We start from the raw sequence: 19,496 nt of genomic DNA, 5'->3' as shown, positions 1-19,496 counted from the left end.
TGGAAAAAGAGAATAAATTTGTCACAACAACGCGACGTATTTTGGAACCATTTCTTTTGTGAATCAGCATTGTTTTTCTTACTCAGCATTTTGAGTGTTAGCAAGATTTTGATTTTAGTTATTTTGCGTTAAGTCGGTTTAAGGATTTTACAAATGTGATGCAAGCCTTCTTTCCCGAAGTCGATCGCAAAATTACTGCTCTTGTGTGGGGCGGAACTGTTTCCGAATCAATTTTTAAAAGATGGGCTCAAGGTAAGTTTAAATCGACTTTCTTTCATGTAAAACAACATTTGTGAATTGTTATGGGCACTGTGCCTCTAAAAACCTATAGTGGGCCGTGTAGGCTATATGTAGGCATTGTTGCTCTATAAAACTATTGTAGGCATTGAACTAGCAGCCCAACTCATGCAGTATTAATGTTGTATTACACTTAATTGTACATAGCCTATATGTGAGCTTACGCCAAGATGAAGAGAAAAATTATGAATGATGGTTTTTCAAGTCTTTATCTCTATTTGATTTCTGCCTTATGAATAAATTCCTAAAAAGTACTAAGAAATTTATGAAAATGAAAGTACAGCTAATAGTACTTCGCCTATGTATCAAATTGTGTCATTTTCAGGTTTTGAATGGAGTTCAGATGAAAGATGTGCTCTGGCTCAGCAATTTGGTGGTCCATGTGCAGTCATAGCACCAGTGCAGGGATATTTTTTGCAAAAACTGTTGTTTGATGATAGCAGTGGGGAAGACCGCATGCCTCAAATTAACCCTGATGTCGATATAGAAAATATATCAGGTACCACATTGGAAAGTTCATAATTTGCAACTGAAAGCTTTTGTGTATTATTGATATATACCTAATTGGTTTTGCACAGATCACTGATAAAATTGCAAAAAATTACAGAAAAATCCTCAAAAATCTTCTGTGCATGTTATTCTTTCCAATCAGTTTTATACATAGTATTTTTTTTTAATTGGAGAACACATTAAATGGTTTACAAAATTAGTAATATTATTCACAGATGCAGAACGCGAAAAATCTTTTGCCACTGCCTTAGTGTCTATTCTGATGATGATGAACAAAAGTACATGGATGTTGTGTGTGTCACCTGTTGCAGGTACCTTTTACTTTTTTTTTGTTTCTTTACCAGAATATGTTAAGCAAAATATTTTATTTATGCTAAAATTTAATTTATTTTTTGTTTTGTGTACTTTCTACACAACACCTTCACATGTGGAGGTTTGTTGTCATATATAGTCAACGTTCCCTCGTATGATACTGAAAATTTGTCTTTGAATGCAAAATTATTCTCGCTATATTTTTTCATCACATGAGAAATAGTTGAAAGATAACACAAAGAACACTGTAAACACCTCCACCAAAAATACACTGTAGGTCAAAACATTATGGACAATTTCATGTAGCTCACAACTGAACCTTATTGACTCATTTATTTCTTCACGTTCGAATTGTTGTTATCAGATAACCATAAATCTTCAAACACTAATAGTGGAAACTCCAGACTTCAAGTTAATCAGATGGATTCACCCAAGTTGCAAGACTTTCATTCAAGTTTAAGGTAATAATTGAGTTGATATAATAAATGTTTTTTAAACTGTTGGATTTAAGAATAAAAAATTGCATGACAATAAAGTTTGTTTTTTTGTTTGGTTTTACTTATGCCTTGAAGTAAGAGCTAATATGGCTTATATCCAACTTTTGTACCCATTTTTAGGTTGCGTAAATGTTCCAGTGAAACTGAACTGCACTCACTTTTATTTAACGACCTCAGTTCCTTCATGTCACCCTTCGGAGTTCTGAAGTTCCTTTATTCAGTCATCTTATCAAAGGTTGTGGTTTTGTGCAAAACTGCAATGTGTTTTAAAACAAAAGGCTCAAATTTTTGCATGCTTTTGGATATTCAAGTGTTTTGTTGATGTTGATCAGAATAATGTTTATGTATCTGAAATATTTTCCCTATGTTTGCTGCAGGGGGTGGATAATGTAATTAATGAAATGGACAACCCTGATGTCCCTCTGATAGATTCCATACATGGACATGGGAGGTAGTTTCACTAATTATCTTGTAAACAACTTGACTGAATTATTATTTACCAGATGGTAAATGTATAAAATTGTTTCCAGGACTTTCACTATTGTATGGCGCTGAAAATTTCTCAAGCAAAAAAGTTTAATTTTGTGTAAATAGTTAATTCAGGCAATTTCTACTAACAGACACTAGATTAAAAACTATTAAAAACTATTGACAATATTTTGTTTTATGTTTCAGCCAAAATTTAATCAATTTACTCATCTGTGGCCAGGCCGTCTCAAACGTGTTCGATGGGAATCGTGACGTAGGAGGTTTATGTGAGTGACGTGTATCAATGCTTCAGCAGGGTTTACAAATGGTTTCACTGCCATAAGTTCTTATTGCGGCTAAAGTATAAGTGTGACGTAACAATCGAACTTTTTTGCACGCTACTGTGTGACGACATTATGCAAGCGGTGATACTAAGAAACATAAACCGACTCTTGATCGTAGCTAAGTGGCCTGTGTATATCGTCAAAAAGCGTCGATATATTTACACTTTTCGCCACTCAAAATGGGGGCACCCCCTTATTTGCGCACCCCCAGTCTTTAAAACCATGCTCAATTTTCCAGGCCTGCGGGGAATCCCCTCCACTTGCAACATCGGCTTTTTGACCCTCCTCGAGAAATTACGTTACTGTACGGTGGGGAATCACCTAAAGCGTCCGAGGTACCCGATCTGGTTGTTGGGAAGTGAGACTCATCTTTCCTTGCTCTTCTCATACGAGTGTTCCTTGGTGGCGCCCGACTCTGCAATGGACCGAGCTCATAAAATCTTCGACAAGTTTGATCCGGAAGGTTGGTGGGATTTTTCTTTTGTGGACGTTTAACTGCCATTTGTCAGTGTAACGTTATTATTAAACACGTCACCATTAAAAGACCATCTCTCACGCTTGAAGTTTAGTCATTATAGCTTTTGAACCGTGTGGCTTTTGCTTTTGGGATCAATAATTTTGTTTATCTTCCAAACAATTTACCTTTCGAATATCAAACCCTGAGAAATTAAATATATTTTGTATTTTCTTACGTTACCATTATGACGCCGAAGTGGAAGAATCGCCCCACTGCTCAGGTCCTTTATACCAGGCGCTCACAGGTTTAATGACTAACCAGGCAAGGCATTGCAAGTCCGAGGGTCATCTGAAAAATTAAGCTCTCGGTGAGGTTTGAACTCGAGACCCTGAGCTTACCAGGCCCAACGCTCGACCGATTGCAATGTCTTGGCTACCATGCCAGTGCACCTTAATACCTTTATAATATAATTTGAACGTGGTCAGTTTTTCAGATAACGGCTTCGTTCCGACTTCAGCCCTCGAAGATTTGCTGCGAGAACTAGATTTGGTCAACGAACCAGAATAGTGAGTGTGTTTTGTTGTTTCTTTGAAATTTGGGAAAATGCTGCATTTTTGGGCATAAAAACTATGTTGTAATGTAATATTTCGCCAATGTAAGGTTTGACAGCAAATATATTTTTTTGCCACAAATATTTTTTTGTTCCATTTATCAAAATACCAGCACTCACATTTTCTAACTAAATTATCAAAAATCTTGCACAATAGCGAGGTTATTGAAAGTAAATGTTGATATTTAGATAAGTAAACTTGTAAAGCATGTTATTAAGTTAGTGATGTTTGCTATAGTTGTATGAAACCGTTCCATCTATTCTCACTTTGTCGTCTATCCTCAGTGTTCAAATTATGTGTGAGAACTTGGACCCGGAAGGACTCGGTGTCATCATCAGATCCAAATTTTTCGAAGAGTTTTTTTCCAACGAGGTAAGCTCATCAAGCTTATCACATGCGTGACGTCATATTCAGGCCCCCAAGAGCACCTGGACCCATGCAAAACTTCGAACATAGTTTTCCTCAAAAGAGATTTCTGTTGTAAATGTTGTGTTCCCCGTATAAATTTATGTGATCTCCATTAGAAAATGTCCTCGCATCGTCACGTTTCTTCTCTCAAGGGCTCTGTATATATCCAACACTATAGAGCTTGTTACCATTCTGTCTGCCAAAGTTTTGTTGATTTCTTTTGCAGAACAAGAAGACACTGCCCGATAGTTTCGATATGTTTCACTATAATGGTCTCTCTCAATCTCATCAGGATGGAAAGGTTGGACTAGAAATACCAAATATCAAACAATATATGATTGTGACTGGGAACATTTATTGACAAAAACTGTTTCACAACAATTTAAAGCGCAGGTTAAACCAAAAACAAAATCCATTCCCGAAAATTACCAATTTATAATTGTGTATTTGTGTACCTACATATCCGTTTTGCAAACCACAAAGTAATCTGAAAGTTAACTGACATTAATTTTGCGAACCTGGAATTTGATGACATTAAATTAATTGTCGATTGCGTTTTGATCTTATTTATTGAATGATTTATTTTCATGTCCCCTTGTTTATTAAATTCTAGGTTCGTTTTCGTAGAGGAACTGCTCGTCATATCGATTGGCAAGAATGCAGTGGAAAAACTGCTGACTCAGCAATAGAGAGTTGTCTTCAAATGCGGTGGCCTGGGATATGGATGACGTGGCATGACGAGTCCGCCCCTTCACTCAACTGATGACGTCACAAACCACTGTGTTTTGTTTATCTGCATTTGCGCTGATACACATGAGTGCACTATTTATCTAAGTTCGGAAATATAACATGCATTTGTGTCTTGGTTGAAGTTCAAATGAACAACGATTTAAACGTCAGATCACGTGACAAAATAACGACACAAAGTGGAAGAGAGGAAAGGGATTATTGCACAATTACGGTTCAAACTATGCTTTGTTCGCTTTCATCAAGTGCGTGTTTACCAAAGTTGGGGTCATTGAAAAGTAACGTTTGTGAGTCAGACAATTACCCAACAACTTGCGCTGTGCCTTTCTATTCAGCAGAGTAGAATTATTAATCTTGGAGTGAAGTTTATTATTCCTACTGGAACTTGTTATAAACTGGTTAAGAGTATCCTATAATGTGCTGCATTTTACACTGTAAACAACGACGGAACCAAACATAGGGTTGAATATTTACTTATAAATATGAATCAAGTGTGAATGTGGTAAAATCTCTTCCATGCAATATCTCGAAGGTAATTCGCCAATTTTCGAAACGAAAAATAAAATATTAACGCCTAATCATGGGTTTGAACAGGTAAAATTCCAATGAGTTACTTCAGGACGCAAATTTATATTATTTCCTGTTATAGTGTGTATAACCACTTCGTATTTTGGCGATGCAGGTGCAATGAAGGAAGTTTTTTAATTGAGTGTTTATTTACATAAAATAAATGGCGATACACTACTACAAGCATTAAATACATATCACACATTTTTACTACTAATAACTTTACATCACACATCACACAATATCAGGAAAATATGTTTAGTATTTTTGATTTCGTAATATTTACACCAGAATCTTTAACAATGCCATAAAACTAACTCAAGGAAATGAGCAAGTTTATTCGAAAGCATCGGCAACTTGATACAACGCAACAGCTCTTAAAAACTTCCCCTCGCTTGCAAACCGATCCGCCATATGTTTGGGGATTGTGGAAGTTGCTCCAAGATCCCTGAATAGTGCAACAAGTTCTTCTTTTTCAGATTTTGAACGATTGTGTTGTTTTCTCTCCAAGAAACCAACGTATTTCTCAAGTAGTTGATTTATGGTTGTGTCTTGAACAACAACATATTTGTTAGAGTTCTTCTCTGTTGTAGAGTTTGCTTACAGCATATAAGGAACTCTAAACAGCTAAATATCGACCAGAAGCTTTTAGATCTGTTTAATACCAAACACAGCGTTCAGCTCACCTGTTGTGGATGTGCTCGGTCCGGCGCCAAGCATACTTTCTTCTCCTTGCTCATCGACTTTGCCGGAAAACTGCGAGCTTGAAGACGGCGACATTTTTATTTCAGGACTGTGATCATGTACAACTCGACCAACCATTGGGGGCATTGAAGATGCTTGCAATACTGATAAATGTATTTCGCGTGTTACAACAAACCACATAATGCCAAAAAATCCAAATTTTACCTCGCCCTCCCAAATTCGAAGATTGCTGAACTCCTCTCGGGAAATCACCGGGCGTGGTAGGTTCGCCATCTTTAAACATTTCATCATGTTTACCGATAGACACAAATATGACTATTATGGATATACCTATCAACGTGCCAGTACGAACAGAAAACCTGTCGATCCGAACTTGGGGGTTGGGATTTGTTGAAAGCATGCTCATATTTGCCACCGCCTGATTCTCTTGTTGCTGAATTTGAGCTGATTGTTGTTGGTCAAGGAGTTTCTTCAACTTATCACGAATGTCGGCCATCTTGGGGCGTTCTGATGGGTCATGAGCCCAGCATTTTTTCATTAATTTTTCAAGAACCTCCACAATGTTGGGATCAGATAGGGTTGATTTTAGCTCGTTTATGACCTCACATGCAGGTCTCTTTCCTTGTTGAACCGCGTTAATGAATGTATTCATATCACAGGCTGGATAAGGCAGTTCTCTTGTAAGAACCATGTGGATTATTAGAGCAAACGAATAAACGTCGAGACCTACTGTCGGTTTCATGGACAATTTCTTTAGTTTTTCAGGGGCACAGTAGAAAAGTGTGAATTGGGGTTGATCTTTTTTCTTTTTTGTCAAATGATCACTCAATCTACTTGCTGTTATGGTGGCAAGTTCAGCAGCACCGAAGTCAGTTAGTTTAGCAACAATATTTTCAGTGAGAAGAATATTTTCTGGTTTCAAATCAACGTGAATGAGACGTCTTGAAAGCAAACCATGACATGCTGTGAGGGCATCTGCAATATTACGCAGAATGCGGACAAGCAATGGTAGCCCCAGGGTAATGGATTTGTCAAGGAGAAGCTCTTTTAAATTTCCTCCCTTGCAGAACTCCATGACAATACCTATACTGAAACCCCATTCCACCCACCCATGTACACGAACTATGTTATCGTGCCATACTTTTTGAAGGTGTTCCGCTTCCTCTTTGACACTGTGAACATAAGATTTCGAAATTCGAAACAATTTATGCAAACTTTATCTGTCAACTTACGCTTTAAGTACGTCATCCTTGGTTTTTATACCTCCAACCACTGCAAATACTTTTATTGCAACTGGTTTAGAAGGATCTCCATTCAGATATCCAATGAGAACTGAAGCAAATCCACCACATCCAGCAAGAAAGTGCTCACGGTCCAGAAGTATTTGTGAAACCTCAAACTTTGGTAACTGAGTTTGAACAAGTAAGCTTCAACACGTTTGCTTTAAATTGAATAACATTATGTATCTTTCATGTTGAGAAGAATATATTAGTTGTGCTAGAAATTAGTAATCATCAAGTTGTTGCTTGATTTACTCACGCTTTCCATCGATACTTCAGGCATTTTTGCTTCGTATTGCTACTTTCTCACAACCTAAGCATATGAAAAAGGATAGGCCCACTTGAAATGTTTTCCAAAACCATTAATAGGCCCAAGCACACGACTTTGACTGAAAGGCTTGTCAGATATTTATAACCAGCCCAATGAAAACTGCCTTTTTCTGTTCGGATTTTATGTTGCGCCATTTGGGCCCAGCTAGTCATCGCTTACTGAGTGGGCGTGTTTGTTTGTGTTAAAATTAAACATTTACCTAGCAGTGACGGAATAGTTTGATAGATCTGTGATAAGTTTTATAGCGATAACATTTGATCTATTCAACAAAGCAAAAATATGTGAGAATATGTTGTTAACCAATGTGGAGCCAATAATATGAATTGTGTGTAAGCTGTTGCACTGATGAGACCTTTTAGGTCAAAACAGTGGCCATCTGTCTGCAGCTTACACACAATTTATGTTGTCAACATTCGCTAAGAATGTTATGACGTTTATTTGAACAATTCCACAAAATGGAACTTCAAGAAAACTTAACCACGGTGAAATATATATCAATAATAATATACAAGTTAAGTTAAATAAAATTTGAAACAAAAACACTTTAGAAACATGAATGAAACAACAAACATGCACCAAACACTAAAGCGGAAAACACCTCATGATGACAATTCCATGGTTCCTCTTTAGACCAAGAATAGAAATTACTCATTTCCTGTAGTAGGTGGTTTGATTCAGACGTTTATTGATGAACTGTGGCAAAGTGTTTCCAACAGAGTTAACGGAGAATATGACAACAAAGCGCACTCACGCAATAGTGCAAGATTATAGGGTCTATTAATAACATTAGGGATGACAACAAGCTAACATTTTGACGAGATAAGTTTTTGAAAAGTAGTTCAATCTTGTCGGCTCTCAGAATTTTGCTGCAACAATTTGTGCATAACTTTATGGCTTATGCTTTCCTTAAAAGGAAGGTGACTAACAAAATTTTTTTTCGGTTCATACATTTTGCGGAAAAATAACTTTTATGCAGTTTGAGGGATTTTCTGATTAAAGCATACGATACTCAATTAAGCGTATATTACCATGTATCTTCATTAGAGCATAATGTTAATATATAACGATTTCAAATTTCCTGCAATGTGATACCAAGCAGCACTTACATAGGTATAGCTTGTCATCACTTACTGAGTGGGCGTTTAAAAACGCCATTTTAACTAGCAGCGATAGAATTGGTTGATAGATCTGTGATGATCAATTTAATAGTGATGACATTTGATTTATTCAACGAAGCAAAAATATATGGGAATCTGTCGATAACTTTCGGTGAATATGTTATGACGTTTGTCTGATCAAATATTTATTAAATAAACTTAATTCGAACTTCAAGAAAGCTTAAACACAGTGAAATATATGTCAATAATAATATGTATGTAAAGTTAACTGAAAAACAAAACAACGGAAAGTTGAAAAAAGTGAATGAAACAACAAACATGCACCAAACACTAAAGCGGAAAACACCTCATGATGACAATTCCATGTTTGCTCTTTAGACCAAGAATAGAAATTACTCATTTCCTGTAGTAGGTGGTTTGATTCAGACGTTTATTGATGAACTGTGGCAAAGTGTTTCCAACAGAATTAACGGAGAATATGACAACAAAGCGCACTCACGCAATAGTGCGTGAATATAAAGCGTATCAATAACTTACGGCTGACAATTTGCCATAACAGCTTTTTCACACAATTCAAACATTATTCAATAAAGCCTGTATTTATGTGTATTCTCATTAGCGTAATATTAATAGTTAATAGATTTGCAAGTTACTGCAAGTTGATACCAAGCAGAACTTTCATAGGTACAGCTTGTCGTCGATTACTAAGTGGGCGTTTAAAAACGCACACCTTGACTTACAGCAACAGAATTGGTTGATAGATGTGTGATAAGTTTTACAGCGTTAATATTTGATAATTACCCACCGTTGTACATGAACTATGTTATCGTGCCATTCATTTAGCAGGTGCTTCGCTTCCTGTTTAATACTGTATAGTCGATTTCGAAATTGACAAACAATAAAATAAACTTTATCTGCTGACTTACGTTTTAAGTATACGGCGTCCTTGCTTCATTCTCCACCAATCACCTTAAATACTTTTACTGCAACTGGTTTGAAAGGATCCTTATTAAAATAACGGAGATATTTGGTTGATAGAATAAATCAAAATTGTGTATGAACATGTTTAACTATCGGTGAAAATGTTATGACGTTTATTTTATGAATTCCACATTAAAAAAACTTGGAAAATCAAGAAAATTTATCTCATGAAAATATATTTCAATAAGAATGAAAATATATGTGCAAAAAACCGTATTAATTGAGAGCTGCAGACAGGGTGTGCAAACTGCTTCGACTTATAAGGTCTCATCAGTGCATCTGTTGACTGTGGCATTGTTCTAGCTTTTACACTAGCGGGCACACTGATTTCCACTTTGTGGTACCTTTCGGTCAACGTCGATCCGTTGGGTACCTATAGGGTACCAAACAACAGAGACCAACCACTGTGGAGCGCACTATGGCCAAACGGAGCTGCTTGGTAACCGATAGTGCTAACGGATCAAACCCAATAAAATATATGTGCAAAAAAGCCATAATAAATGAGAGAAAATACAAAACAAAGAAACCTTTAGAAACATGAATGAAACAACAAACATGCACCAAACACCAAAGCGGAAAACACCTCATGATGACAATTCCATGGTTCCTCTTTAGACCAAGAATAGAAATTACTCATTTCCTGTAGTAGGTGGTTTGATTCAGACGTTTATTGATGAACTGTGGCAAAGTGTTTCCAACAGAATCCCGATTAGGTTTTCTTCTTGGTACATGGGTGGGGCGCTAGATGCTGCCGATCACCTTAACTCTCATGCATTAATTGCATGAATATACCACATACACAAGTAACAATTACGCAGAATGGATCGCGGCACATTTCACGAATCAAGCGACTGTGGCATGCAAATGCAATGAGGCGTGACCACGTCAGCTACCTTTTTCGTATTGTCGTATTTTGTTTCAACGAAAAGGTTTATTGACGGAATAGCTTTTTATGTTATATTATGATATGTCTGGCAGCATCAGTAACAGAAAACTGAAACGTAGTTGCAAAAGGTTTTTCCAATACTTGTACGCAAATACTTCTTTAACTCGAATTTCGCGAAAGTGTTTTATAAACAAGTTGTTGAAAAAATCTTCTAAGCTTTTGTTGGCCATAAAGTTGACAGGTGGTTTAACCAACTACAGTGGGTCACGGTAAGTATTTTAAATAAATGATAATGTGGCGTCTTTGCCACACGCGTCTTTCCTTATGTTGCTTTATTGCGCGCAAGCGTCATTACGACTTTTGGACTCGCAATAAACGGCCACAAAGCAGATGTGCCTATAATTACGGTAGATAATATTACCCACCTCACGGACGGTTGATGAAGATTTCCCCGATTCATGCGTGACATAGAAACTATCGTTTCGGACCTGTTTGTTGGAAATATCATTCTTTCCGAACTAAAATAGTTAGCAAGGCATTACACAGAGCTTTTTCAAAAATAAGAAAATCATCTTTAAAACGAAACGTTTGTTTCGTTCACCACGTGGTTCGACAATGCTACACACGTTCTACAGTGTCGAAATTCACGGCTTTTAAACATATCCAGCAAAAAACAAGATGCTCTTAGTGTGCAACAACGTTTTTGCTAAAAATAAACTAAATATTGCAGGTCGAAACAGTGCGTGTACACACCCTGTCTGCAGCTTTGCAATATTATGGCTTTTTTTGCACATATATTACATTGGTGTTTTATGCCTTTTGCACTATCGGTTACCAAGCAGTTCCGTTTGGCCATAGTGCGCTCCACAGTGGTTCGTCGTCTCTGTTGTTCGGTACCTAGTATAGGGTACCCTGCAGATCGACGTTGACCGAAAGGTACCACAAAGAGACTAGTTCGCTGCTAGTGTGAAAGCTAGCACAGTGCCACTCAACAGCTGCACTGATGAGACCTTACAGGTCGAAACAGTGCGTGTACACACCCTGTCTGCAGCTTTGCAATATTATGGCTTTTTTTGCACATAAACTAAATATTAGTGTTATAATATTGCAAAATCTTCGTGGAAACATAGGTTAAAGTTTCCACGCATGAAACAGGAAAATCCCCTATCGCCCGACCGTAAGGACATCTACGTACAATAACAAGGCGTGTACAGAACACTTTTTCAATGGGACAATGAGCCAGCATTCTTTCACAAGCAAACGCGTCATCACCTCACAATGAGGAGATAGTTGTTTCGATCCGGGGTATTCCCCTTTGCGCACCAACCTGTGGGAAATAATGGGAAGTGTTCTTTAGTCTGGAGGTAAAAGAGGAACTTCAGACATTCGTTCTACATTCTGTCAGGCCATTAGTTTAGTGTAGTAGGTAGCTTTAACTTTTTCTGACAACTTAGAATATGCCAAGCGTGCCTATGATCCTGTTATTGTTGCTGTTTCTGGGGCATTTAACCACCGGTGAAATTACATTTTTACATACTAAAAATTTGATGTTAGTTTTGTTAATTTTTTAGTTTGATGTCGATTAACGAAACCTCTGTCTGTTGTAGGTTTGTCGAAACAACAAGGAAGAAAGAGACAAGACTGCGTAGAAAAATGTTCGTCTTGTCTTAAGAAGTAAGTGGACCAAAACATATATATAGTAAATGTTATCTGCACACTCATATAAATGTAGTTATTAGCTTGCAAAATACAACTTGCTGCTGCTACAAGCCCAAGACAAATTCCACAATTGCTCTTTTCTAAAAATGTTTTGCTTATAGCACAAATGTACTGATGTGGAATATAACCACTTACGTATACACATGACTCATGTACAAAAACTGGTTACAAATATGCGTGGTTAAACGTATGTTTTACTTGTTCTCAAACATTTACGACCAAGAAACTTTGTGCCAAAAGTATTACATTATATGTGTTACATTTAAATATAATTTTTTGAAGGTCAGACGTGTCATCTTGCGCTATACACTGTGGAACGTGTGCTGGGAAGACATACAACAAATATGCAGCAGTTCTTGGTGGATTGTGGAAAATTGGAAGTTTAGCTTACGACTACTATTATTCGGAAGAAGAATAAACGAAACCTCCAGAATTTAACCATCAGTACTTTTTATTTATGGACGTACATGTACATTTACCTGCAATTATCGAATGTCTCGCCTGCTACTTTAGTGGAACAAAGTATAACCTGTCTATAAAACATTTTAAAAATAAATCATACGTGCTTTTTGTCTCATGTGACGTGTTTGCATTTGCTTAAAACAACAGTGGTACACACAATGTTTGTTTCAAAATGAGTTAAAGAAAGCAAAGTAAGGTGATAAATACATTCGTTGTTTGTGTTTCGTCTGTTCAAATTTTTGATCTCCACGTTATGTGTTCTTGTTTTTGAACAAAAAGATAAGTTTGAAATGCTTCCTTACAACGGAACTTGTCAATCTCAACATGACAAAATATGTGAGTTGGACTGAACTTGCCAGGTATCAAAACGCTGTATCGCGAGTTTTAGGGGATTTGCATGGACAAAAAACTACCGAAATACTGTAAAAGGGTAAACGTAATCAGGAAATGGACAAAGCTAGACTTGCCCATAAATTTGCAGCAAGAAAGCCTTCAAATCCGTTTTGCGACTTTTTATTATTAACCCATGCGCCCAATCCCCCATTGTTTGAGACTCGGATCGTAACAAGTTTAAAAGTCACCATAATGAGTCAGCATTTTTTCGCAAACAAACGCGTCATCACCTCACAATGAGAAGATAGTTGTTTCGATTGGGGGTATTCCCCTATGCGCACCCATCCGTGAGAAATAATGGGGAAGTGTTTTTTGCCTGGAGGTAAAAGAGAAACTTCAGACATTCGTTCTACATTCTGGCAGAACATTAGTTTATTTGTGGAAGTTTTTTACCGACTTATGATCCTGTTATTGTTCCTTGGCCTTTTTTCTACAGGTGAATTTCCATTAAGTTAAGCTTCAGAAGCCCAACATTTTGTGTTGTTTAGTCCAGAGAGTGTTAGTATTGTTAGTAGCATTCACTGTATCAGTAAACCTATAATAATCAGTGTATCTTGCAGGTTTTTCGAAACAACATGGAAGAAAGGGACAAGATTGTTTGGGAAAATGTTCGACTTGTCTTAAAAAGTAAGCTTGCACCAAAAAGTATCCTGTTGTTCGTATTTGCAAGGTTTCCAAATGCCTTTGCATAATTTTTGAACCCACTGCAGTTTTGCCAGACCCCAGCCTTGTTTATTACCTTTTCAGATCAGTTGTGTCTTGTGCTCTGAATTGTGGTATGTGCGCCGTGGAAGCATACAGTAATTATGGTGCAGTTGCAGTTGGATTGTGGAATTTTGGAAGATTTGCGTACAACTACTATTATTCGAAAGATGAATAAACTAAACCCGCCACATGAACAATATCAATTTAGATTACCATGTAATTTTTAACAGTATTTCTTTTATTAACGCAAATTTTAAAATTAACAACAACCAATATGTTTTCTGTCCAAAAAGGTATCAATAAATGAGATATAAGTGCTTTCTTCATATGTCTATTTTATCTTGCCTCAAGTCATGCTTTTTCGTGATGTAAATATAGCAGGAAACAAGCCATTAAAACGTATTTGTGCTGCTGGTACAATAAAAGTTGTGTAATGAATGAAGAAAGTTGTCACACGGTGATTACGGTGCAAGCAAAATGATTTACTTTTCCATGCAAATTTTAAGTATTCCCAAGTATATTTCAAAAATTTCGTCGCCGAAAGACAACCTTAAATTAATTAATTGCCACAAATCGATTTCTTTTAACTTGTCTTTTAACAAACACACATGAGAGCAAAACAGTTAGTAAGCTCCTCAGAAACAAACGGCGTGCAATACAGGAAAATGTACGTCGATACGCGATAGTAAGGCAGAAAACAATGGCAGATTGGTTTTGAAACGGGTAAGAAATGCACTTTACGATCACATCCCCATGTTCTTGTTATCTTACGTACCAATACGCCCGATTCCACATAGCAGTCGTTCTTAAACTTTTGGAATGATTTACGGTATTTGCGATGCTTAATTGGATTGGATTGTATCAGTAATTTGTCACTTTCCAACTGCGACAACCTGCGAATCCGTGTTTTACAATTAAAGCAACACCAAGCTATAAATGATGAATCAGGCATGAAGAGACAGGCTTCATTAAAAGTGCGCCTATTGTTCTGCTCGACATGAGCTGGGTAAGTTATCTTAAATTAATTGAGCTGATCGCGATGGTTTCACGGTGAATGCAAATAAATTCAAATGTTTTTGAAAGGGGCGAACTCGAAAATGTTTTGCTGAAATTTGGAATGAGTAAATGCTTGGACAAACCGATAGGCAATGTTAAGGTAAAAAATCCATTTCTATTTTTGTACGAATAATATTAGTATTGTTGTACCCCATACCAAGGTTTTACGTGGAGTGGCCTTCCACCACAGTTTGTAATTACGTCATTTGGACAGAATGTTCTGTGTTCTCTGTAATTATAATTATGTAAGTGTGCTGAGTAGTTGTCAGTATCGAAGCACGGAGGTGGCCAAAGCAAAGTGAATAAAGCATAAAAACGATAACGTTAATGTGAATTGGTTGTGGATAAATTATAGAATACAAACACTCCATACTTACTTTGTATATTTGATATTTTTACATGATCAAGATGCAGAAAGAAATACAGAAAAACGTCCAATTTAACTGCAACCCTATTCGATTATCGTAATAAAAATTCTGTACTCGAAAAACCCAAAAAAACCTATACAACGTTTCTCAAGTATGTCAATTCATCGCATTCATCGTGTTACAAGTTTATTCAGGAGTAATATCTCATTAACTTTATCAGCATTTAAGTTTCATGGTGGATCTTTTCCATGGAGTACTGGAAACCTCCATTCCCCACCGAAGGTAAGCGCGGTTAGAAGGATTTCGTACAATGGGTCCGTGTAAATTTGAGAGACCACAAAAGTGAAACCACCAACCACCACCTCTTTCTGCAGCACAATTTTGCCTGGAGGAAACAATGCTTTGTTTGTTTTGCAAAAACCATGATTTAAATCAAATGTTGGTGCCAACGAGACATGCTTAATTTAAATGAAACGACACATCTATAGCTCCTTTTGTATTTTGGTAAAATCATATTTTTGTGACGCACGACTTCTACGATAACAATTGCTCCTCAATCAACTGCTTCTTATCTGTCATATGTTTTGCTAAAATCACACCAAATCATATTTTTTGTTACTTAAACCAATCCGATCTTAAACGAATCTACACACTTCACTTCAATTTGTTAACGCCAACAAATTTTACTTACTCCAATAAATCGTGGTCGGAATCAAATGTCGAAAATTCGACGAAGTTGTGATTTCCTCTTTGGCGACCCTTTATCCAGACTGTGTTTGTGAGGGAATCAACAGCAGTGGAAACTTTGTCATATTCGGCAACATGTAAACGATAATTATCAGCTTCTGGACCAACCGTAAATGATCTTGAAAGAAAATGTTTGTAAATGTTTTGTTGATATAATTGTTCTCTCATTAGTTTCTCACTTGTATTCAGCAAATTTGTGAATTTCATTAAAATCCCACAAATCTACTCGAAGTGAACAATTGTTGTTGTAAGTCACCCGATGAATATTTTCCAAACCTATCAGATGCAGAGTTGTTTAATAATTGTCTTTGTTTTAAAATCTTTCTTCAAAACACAAATATATTTGAATAATTTATTTAATATCTTCTCGAAATAGGTTTGATTTGGAGTTAGCAACATGAAACTTAAAACCATAATCACCACTCATCTTCATGGCCGATAAAATCTTATTGCGTTTTTATTCTATTACAGCGATAATGACGATTGGGTATAGGTAATTTAGAATAACGAATCCGTGGAATTCGAATGCTAAATTTTCTTAATCCAAATTCCAGTATAATTTTCTTGCGAGTTAAATTGCATTAATTGCCCACGCAAGGCCTCGTAAACACGATGTTTGTATCATTATCACACACATGCGAAGAATCTTATTGATTGGCTTCAGGTGTGGACCATTTTAAAACGATTCGTCAACCTGTCAAAATTTGTTACGTTACACATCGCGACAGGCGTCGCAACAACCGTGACTCGCAACAAAAATATACGAAATACTCGTGATTTGCGCTAAACACCAAGGAAGGAAGGACATTTTTGAAGCAATGAGAATGCGATATAAATAAATAAGAGTTGACCTCCAACATGACCTCGATGGGGAAAAATGTGGTAAAAAAATAAAACCAATACCTTATTACCTGTTTATATAAACATTATTTCACAAACACCCATAATAAATATGCACTCACCCCACCAGAAACTAGACAACAAACATCCAAACCCGTTTTTGAATTCGAACCAAGTACGATTAAAACTTTCAGTGGAATCAACTCTTCTCTGGAAAACCTGGTATTTCACTAACATGTGATCAAACTGACATTTTCCATCTATTATGAGACTTACCAGCCATCCGTCCTCACAAATTGTATCTGTTCCGACGATACGGCTTTCTGAAAGTTTTTGTGACCAGCAATATACTTTTTCTGAATGACAACATGAACATAATTTTTTATATTGTTCAAATGAATGTGTTTTTTACCTTGACAGAATTTTCCCATGTATCCGTCGGAACAAACACAGAAATATTCCATGATTCCATCAACACACGTTGCATTATTCTCACATCGATGTCCCAATTCACATTCGTTTATGTCATCTAAAAATTTGGAAAATGGGAAAAATACAAACCAGTTACTTCCAAATGTTGATTGCATTTTGATGCGTTTCCAGCTTCAGCACTAAAGGAAAACTCACCGAGAAAAGTAAAAGCTTGGACCAGATTTTCATCATTAGATTTCTGGTAAAATGTTACATCAACATTTCCATCTGAAGCAAAATGAATCCAGGTTTATTCACCTGGTTTTATTTAGTTTTATTCCAAAATAAATGTTCAATTGAATTTCAATGTATTGCTGGATTTCTTGAATCGTACCTCTGATAATTCCGACTCTGAATGCAGCTCCACAGACAGATGAGTTGTGGTGGTAGAAATCCTTCCCGTATGGATAAACTGGTGACGTTTTGCATTTAGGAGGACAAGCAACTTGCGTCACTTGCGCTTCCGCCTTTCCAGTAGTTGTGCAAGTCACTAAAATATCGCGGATCGTGAAGTTCAAGTTTGTTAATGGACTTTCTATTATTAAATATACTATTTATCATTAATAAACTGTTTATTATGAAATAACCTGTTTATCGATAAACGAAACGGCCAATATTGCGATGTACATTCACAAAATCTGTTTTTAACGCCGCAGGTTTTCGTTTTCTGTCTTCAGTACTTTAACAACTTACTTTTAAAGGAATAAGAAACATTGCTTGGTCCACACGAGTTACTGGACACGCCATTCCTCTCACCACTGTTGTATTTCTCCTTGCCGTTTGCTTTGTAAACAGTAACAACACCACCGGAGTCTGCAAAGATACATTATTTGACGTACTTTATTTGATCGTGTTTCTTTGCGGAAATAAAAAGAAACATCGCAAAATAGAACAACTAATTTAATTGAAGATTTTTATTGACAAATGGCCAAGACCAATCTAAAATATGGTAATATTTTTAGTTAAATAGTTGACTTACTGTCAATGTGTTGATCTTGTATAGCAGCCAGACAAATTGGACCCTCGGAGTAAACCCTGCTTCCACACAACTCCTGATCCTTCCTCAGACAATTTGATGGACAAATCATCCTAGTTATTGAATGTTTCAGATCTGAGAACTTCGTATCGCATGTAACTGAAAATACGTCACTCTTTTACTACAAATATGTTGTGCGATTGACAGCACAGATTGTCGCAATTATTATGAATTGTTCATTTACACCACCTCTGGGGTCATCTTTGCAAGTTACACTCACCATTAACAGATATGGTTTGAATGAAAAAAGCAAACAAGACAGCAATTGAAACAAGTGAAAACTGCATTTCTCCAAACAATATTCCTGGGAAAAATTGTGTGTTAACTTTGAATTTAAAGCTTGATAAACATATATTATTTTTTGTATATTTGAAACCGAAACCTTCTGTTAGAATATATGCTCCCACTAATAGTTTGTGTTTTTTTAACATTTCCCCTTTGCAACGTTAGCAAAAAGCTGGTAAACTAAAAGAAATTATATTTTTTCTTACCAATACTCGTTCATGTTTTTAGATTCAAAATGACAGTTCTACCAACTGTTTAAATTCGTCTGCGTTATTATTTAACATGCATGGTAGCGTTTTAACATAACATTTCCATGCGCGCAGTGAAATCCAAAAAGCAGGCACTAAAGTAATACTAAAACTTGTGTGATATAATGCAGTGCAATAAATTACTTTCACAGAAATGTTGTTACAACTGTAAAGTTTGCTAATGAAACAAACAAGTCCACTGTCATTTATGTGTTTTAATAAACGTAAAAGAGGCGTTCAAAGTGGCGATAGTTGGTGAGAATTAGTATTTCGGGGTGCGTCCTTAAACACATTGGCCTATGAAAATAAAACAGTCGAAATTTAATTCATGGACTCACAATCACTTTGCTACATCACCTTCATTTGCTAATATAAAACCTTTTAGTCTTTTAGCCTGTTTATAGAACATATTTACATACAAATGAGAAATAGCATTCGTATAATGTTGGTTTGGCTGTAAGTTTAACTGTTGGCTGTAAGTTTAACTGTTGGCTGTAAGTTTAACTGTTGGATGTAAGTTTAACTGTTGGCTGTAAGTTTAACTGTTGGCTGTTGGCGCTAAATCTTTAGGTTGAACTCTGCACTAAAAAATATGACTATACTCATTTACCACTCTGTTGATTTTGTCTCTACGATGCGCATTTGCT

General features: G+C 36.4%; 2 protein-coding genes and 2 long non-coding RNA genes across 4 annotated transcripts; 3 read left to right on the top strand and 1 right to left on the bottom strand.

Moving 5' to 3' along the window:
- The first annotated feature begins 106 nt into the window (after window positions 1–106).
- On the top strand, window positions 107–4,785 carry LOC145905749 (ubiquitin carboxyl-terminal hydrolase MINDY-3-like). Its single transcript, XM_082993031.1, has 12 exons — window positions 107–252; window positions 623–796; window positions 1,023–1,118; window positions 1,484–1,580; window positions 1,737–1,851; window positions 1,994–2,067; window positions 2,292–2,371; window positions 2,667–2,891; window positions 3,379–3,451; window positions 3,781–3,868; window positions 4,131–4,205; window positions 4,518–4,785. Exons 1-12 carry the CDS (start codon window positions 159–161, stop codon window positions 4,665–4,667), a joined length of 1,341 nt encoding a protein of 446 aa, XP_082849157.1. The 5' UTR covers window positions 107–158; the 3' UTR covers window positions 4,668–4,785.
- A 432-nt stretch (window positions 4,786–5,217) lies between these two features.
- LOC145905748 (receptor-interacting serine/threonine-protein kinase 1-like) lies at window positions 5,218–7,583 on the bottom strand. The gene is made up of 6 exons (XM_082993030.1): window positions 7,463–7,583; window positions 7,156–7,331; window positions 6,254–7,095; window positions 6,128–6,196; window positions 5,905–6,066; window positions 5,218–5,769 (listed from the first exon to the last, which is right to left on the bottom strand). Exons 1-6 carry the CDS (start codon window positions 7,484–7,486, stop codon window positions 5,555–5,557), a joined length of 1,488 nt encoding a protein of 495 aa, XP_082849156.1. The 5' UTR covers window positions 7,487–7,583; the 3' UTR covers window positions 5,218–5,554.
- A 4,304-nt stretch (window positions 7,584–11,887) lies between these two features.
- On the top strand, window positions 11,888–12,815 carry LOC145905769 (uncharacterized). Its single transcript, XR_014402774.1, has 3 exons — window positions 11,888–12,034; window positions 12,127–12,193; window positions 12,521–12,815. It is a non-coding gene; the product is annotated as an uncharacterized LOC145905769 (long non-coding RNA).
- A 605-nt stretch (window positions 12,816–13,420) lies between these two features.
- LOC145905771 (uncharacterized) lies at window positions 13,421–14,088 on the top strand. Its single transcript, XR_014402776.1, has 3 exons — window positions 13,421–13,529; window positions 13,654–13,720; window positions 13,841–14,088. It is a non-coding gene; the product is annotated as an uncharacterized LOC145905771 (long non-coding RNA).
- Window positions 14,089–19,496: the final 5,408 nt, after the last annotated feature.

This window comes from Ascidia mentula, chromosome 6, assembly GCF_947561715.1.
Source record: "Ascidia mentula chromosome 6, kaAscMent1.1, whole genome shotgun sequence".
NCBI lineage: Eukaryota > Metazoa > Chordata > Ascidiacea > Phlebobranchia > Ascidiidae > Ascidia > Ascidia mentula.
The sequence above is the reverse complement of the archived record's forward strand: the minus strand, read 5'-3'. Positions and strand labels throughout refer to the sequence as shown.

Bases quoted from the DNA above. Each gene is read 5' to 3' on its own strand.
- LOC145905749 (XM_082993031.1), top strand. From the start codon at position 159: ATGCAAGCCTTCTTTCCCGAAGTCGATCGCAAAATTACTGCTCTTGTG. The intron at 3,452-3,780 runs GTGAGTGTGTTT...GTCTATCCTCAG, and splicing joins TTGGTCAACGAACCAGAATA to TGTTCAAATTATGTGTGAGA. The intron at 4,206-4,517 runs GTTGGACTAGAA...ATTAAATTCTAG, and splicing joins AATCTCATCAGGATGGAAAG to GTTCGTTTTCGTAGAGGAAC.
- LOC145905748 (XM_082993030.1), bottom strand. From the start codon at position 7,486: ATGCCTGAAGTATCGATGGAAAGC. The intron at 7,332-7,462 runs GTGAGTAAATCA...GTTCAAACTCAG, and splicing joins CTGAAGTATCGATGGAAAGC to TTACCAAAGTTTGAGGTTTC. The intron at 5,770-5,904 runs GTGAGCTGAACG...TTGTTGTTCAAG, and splicing joins ACCGAGCACATCCACAACAG to ACACAACCATAAATCAACTA.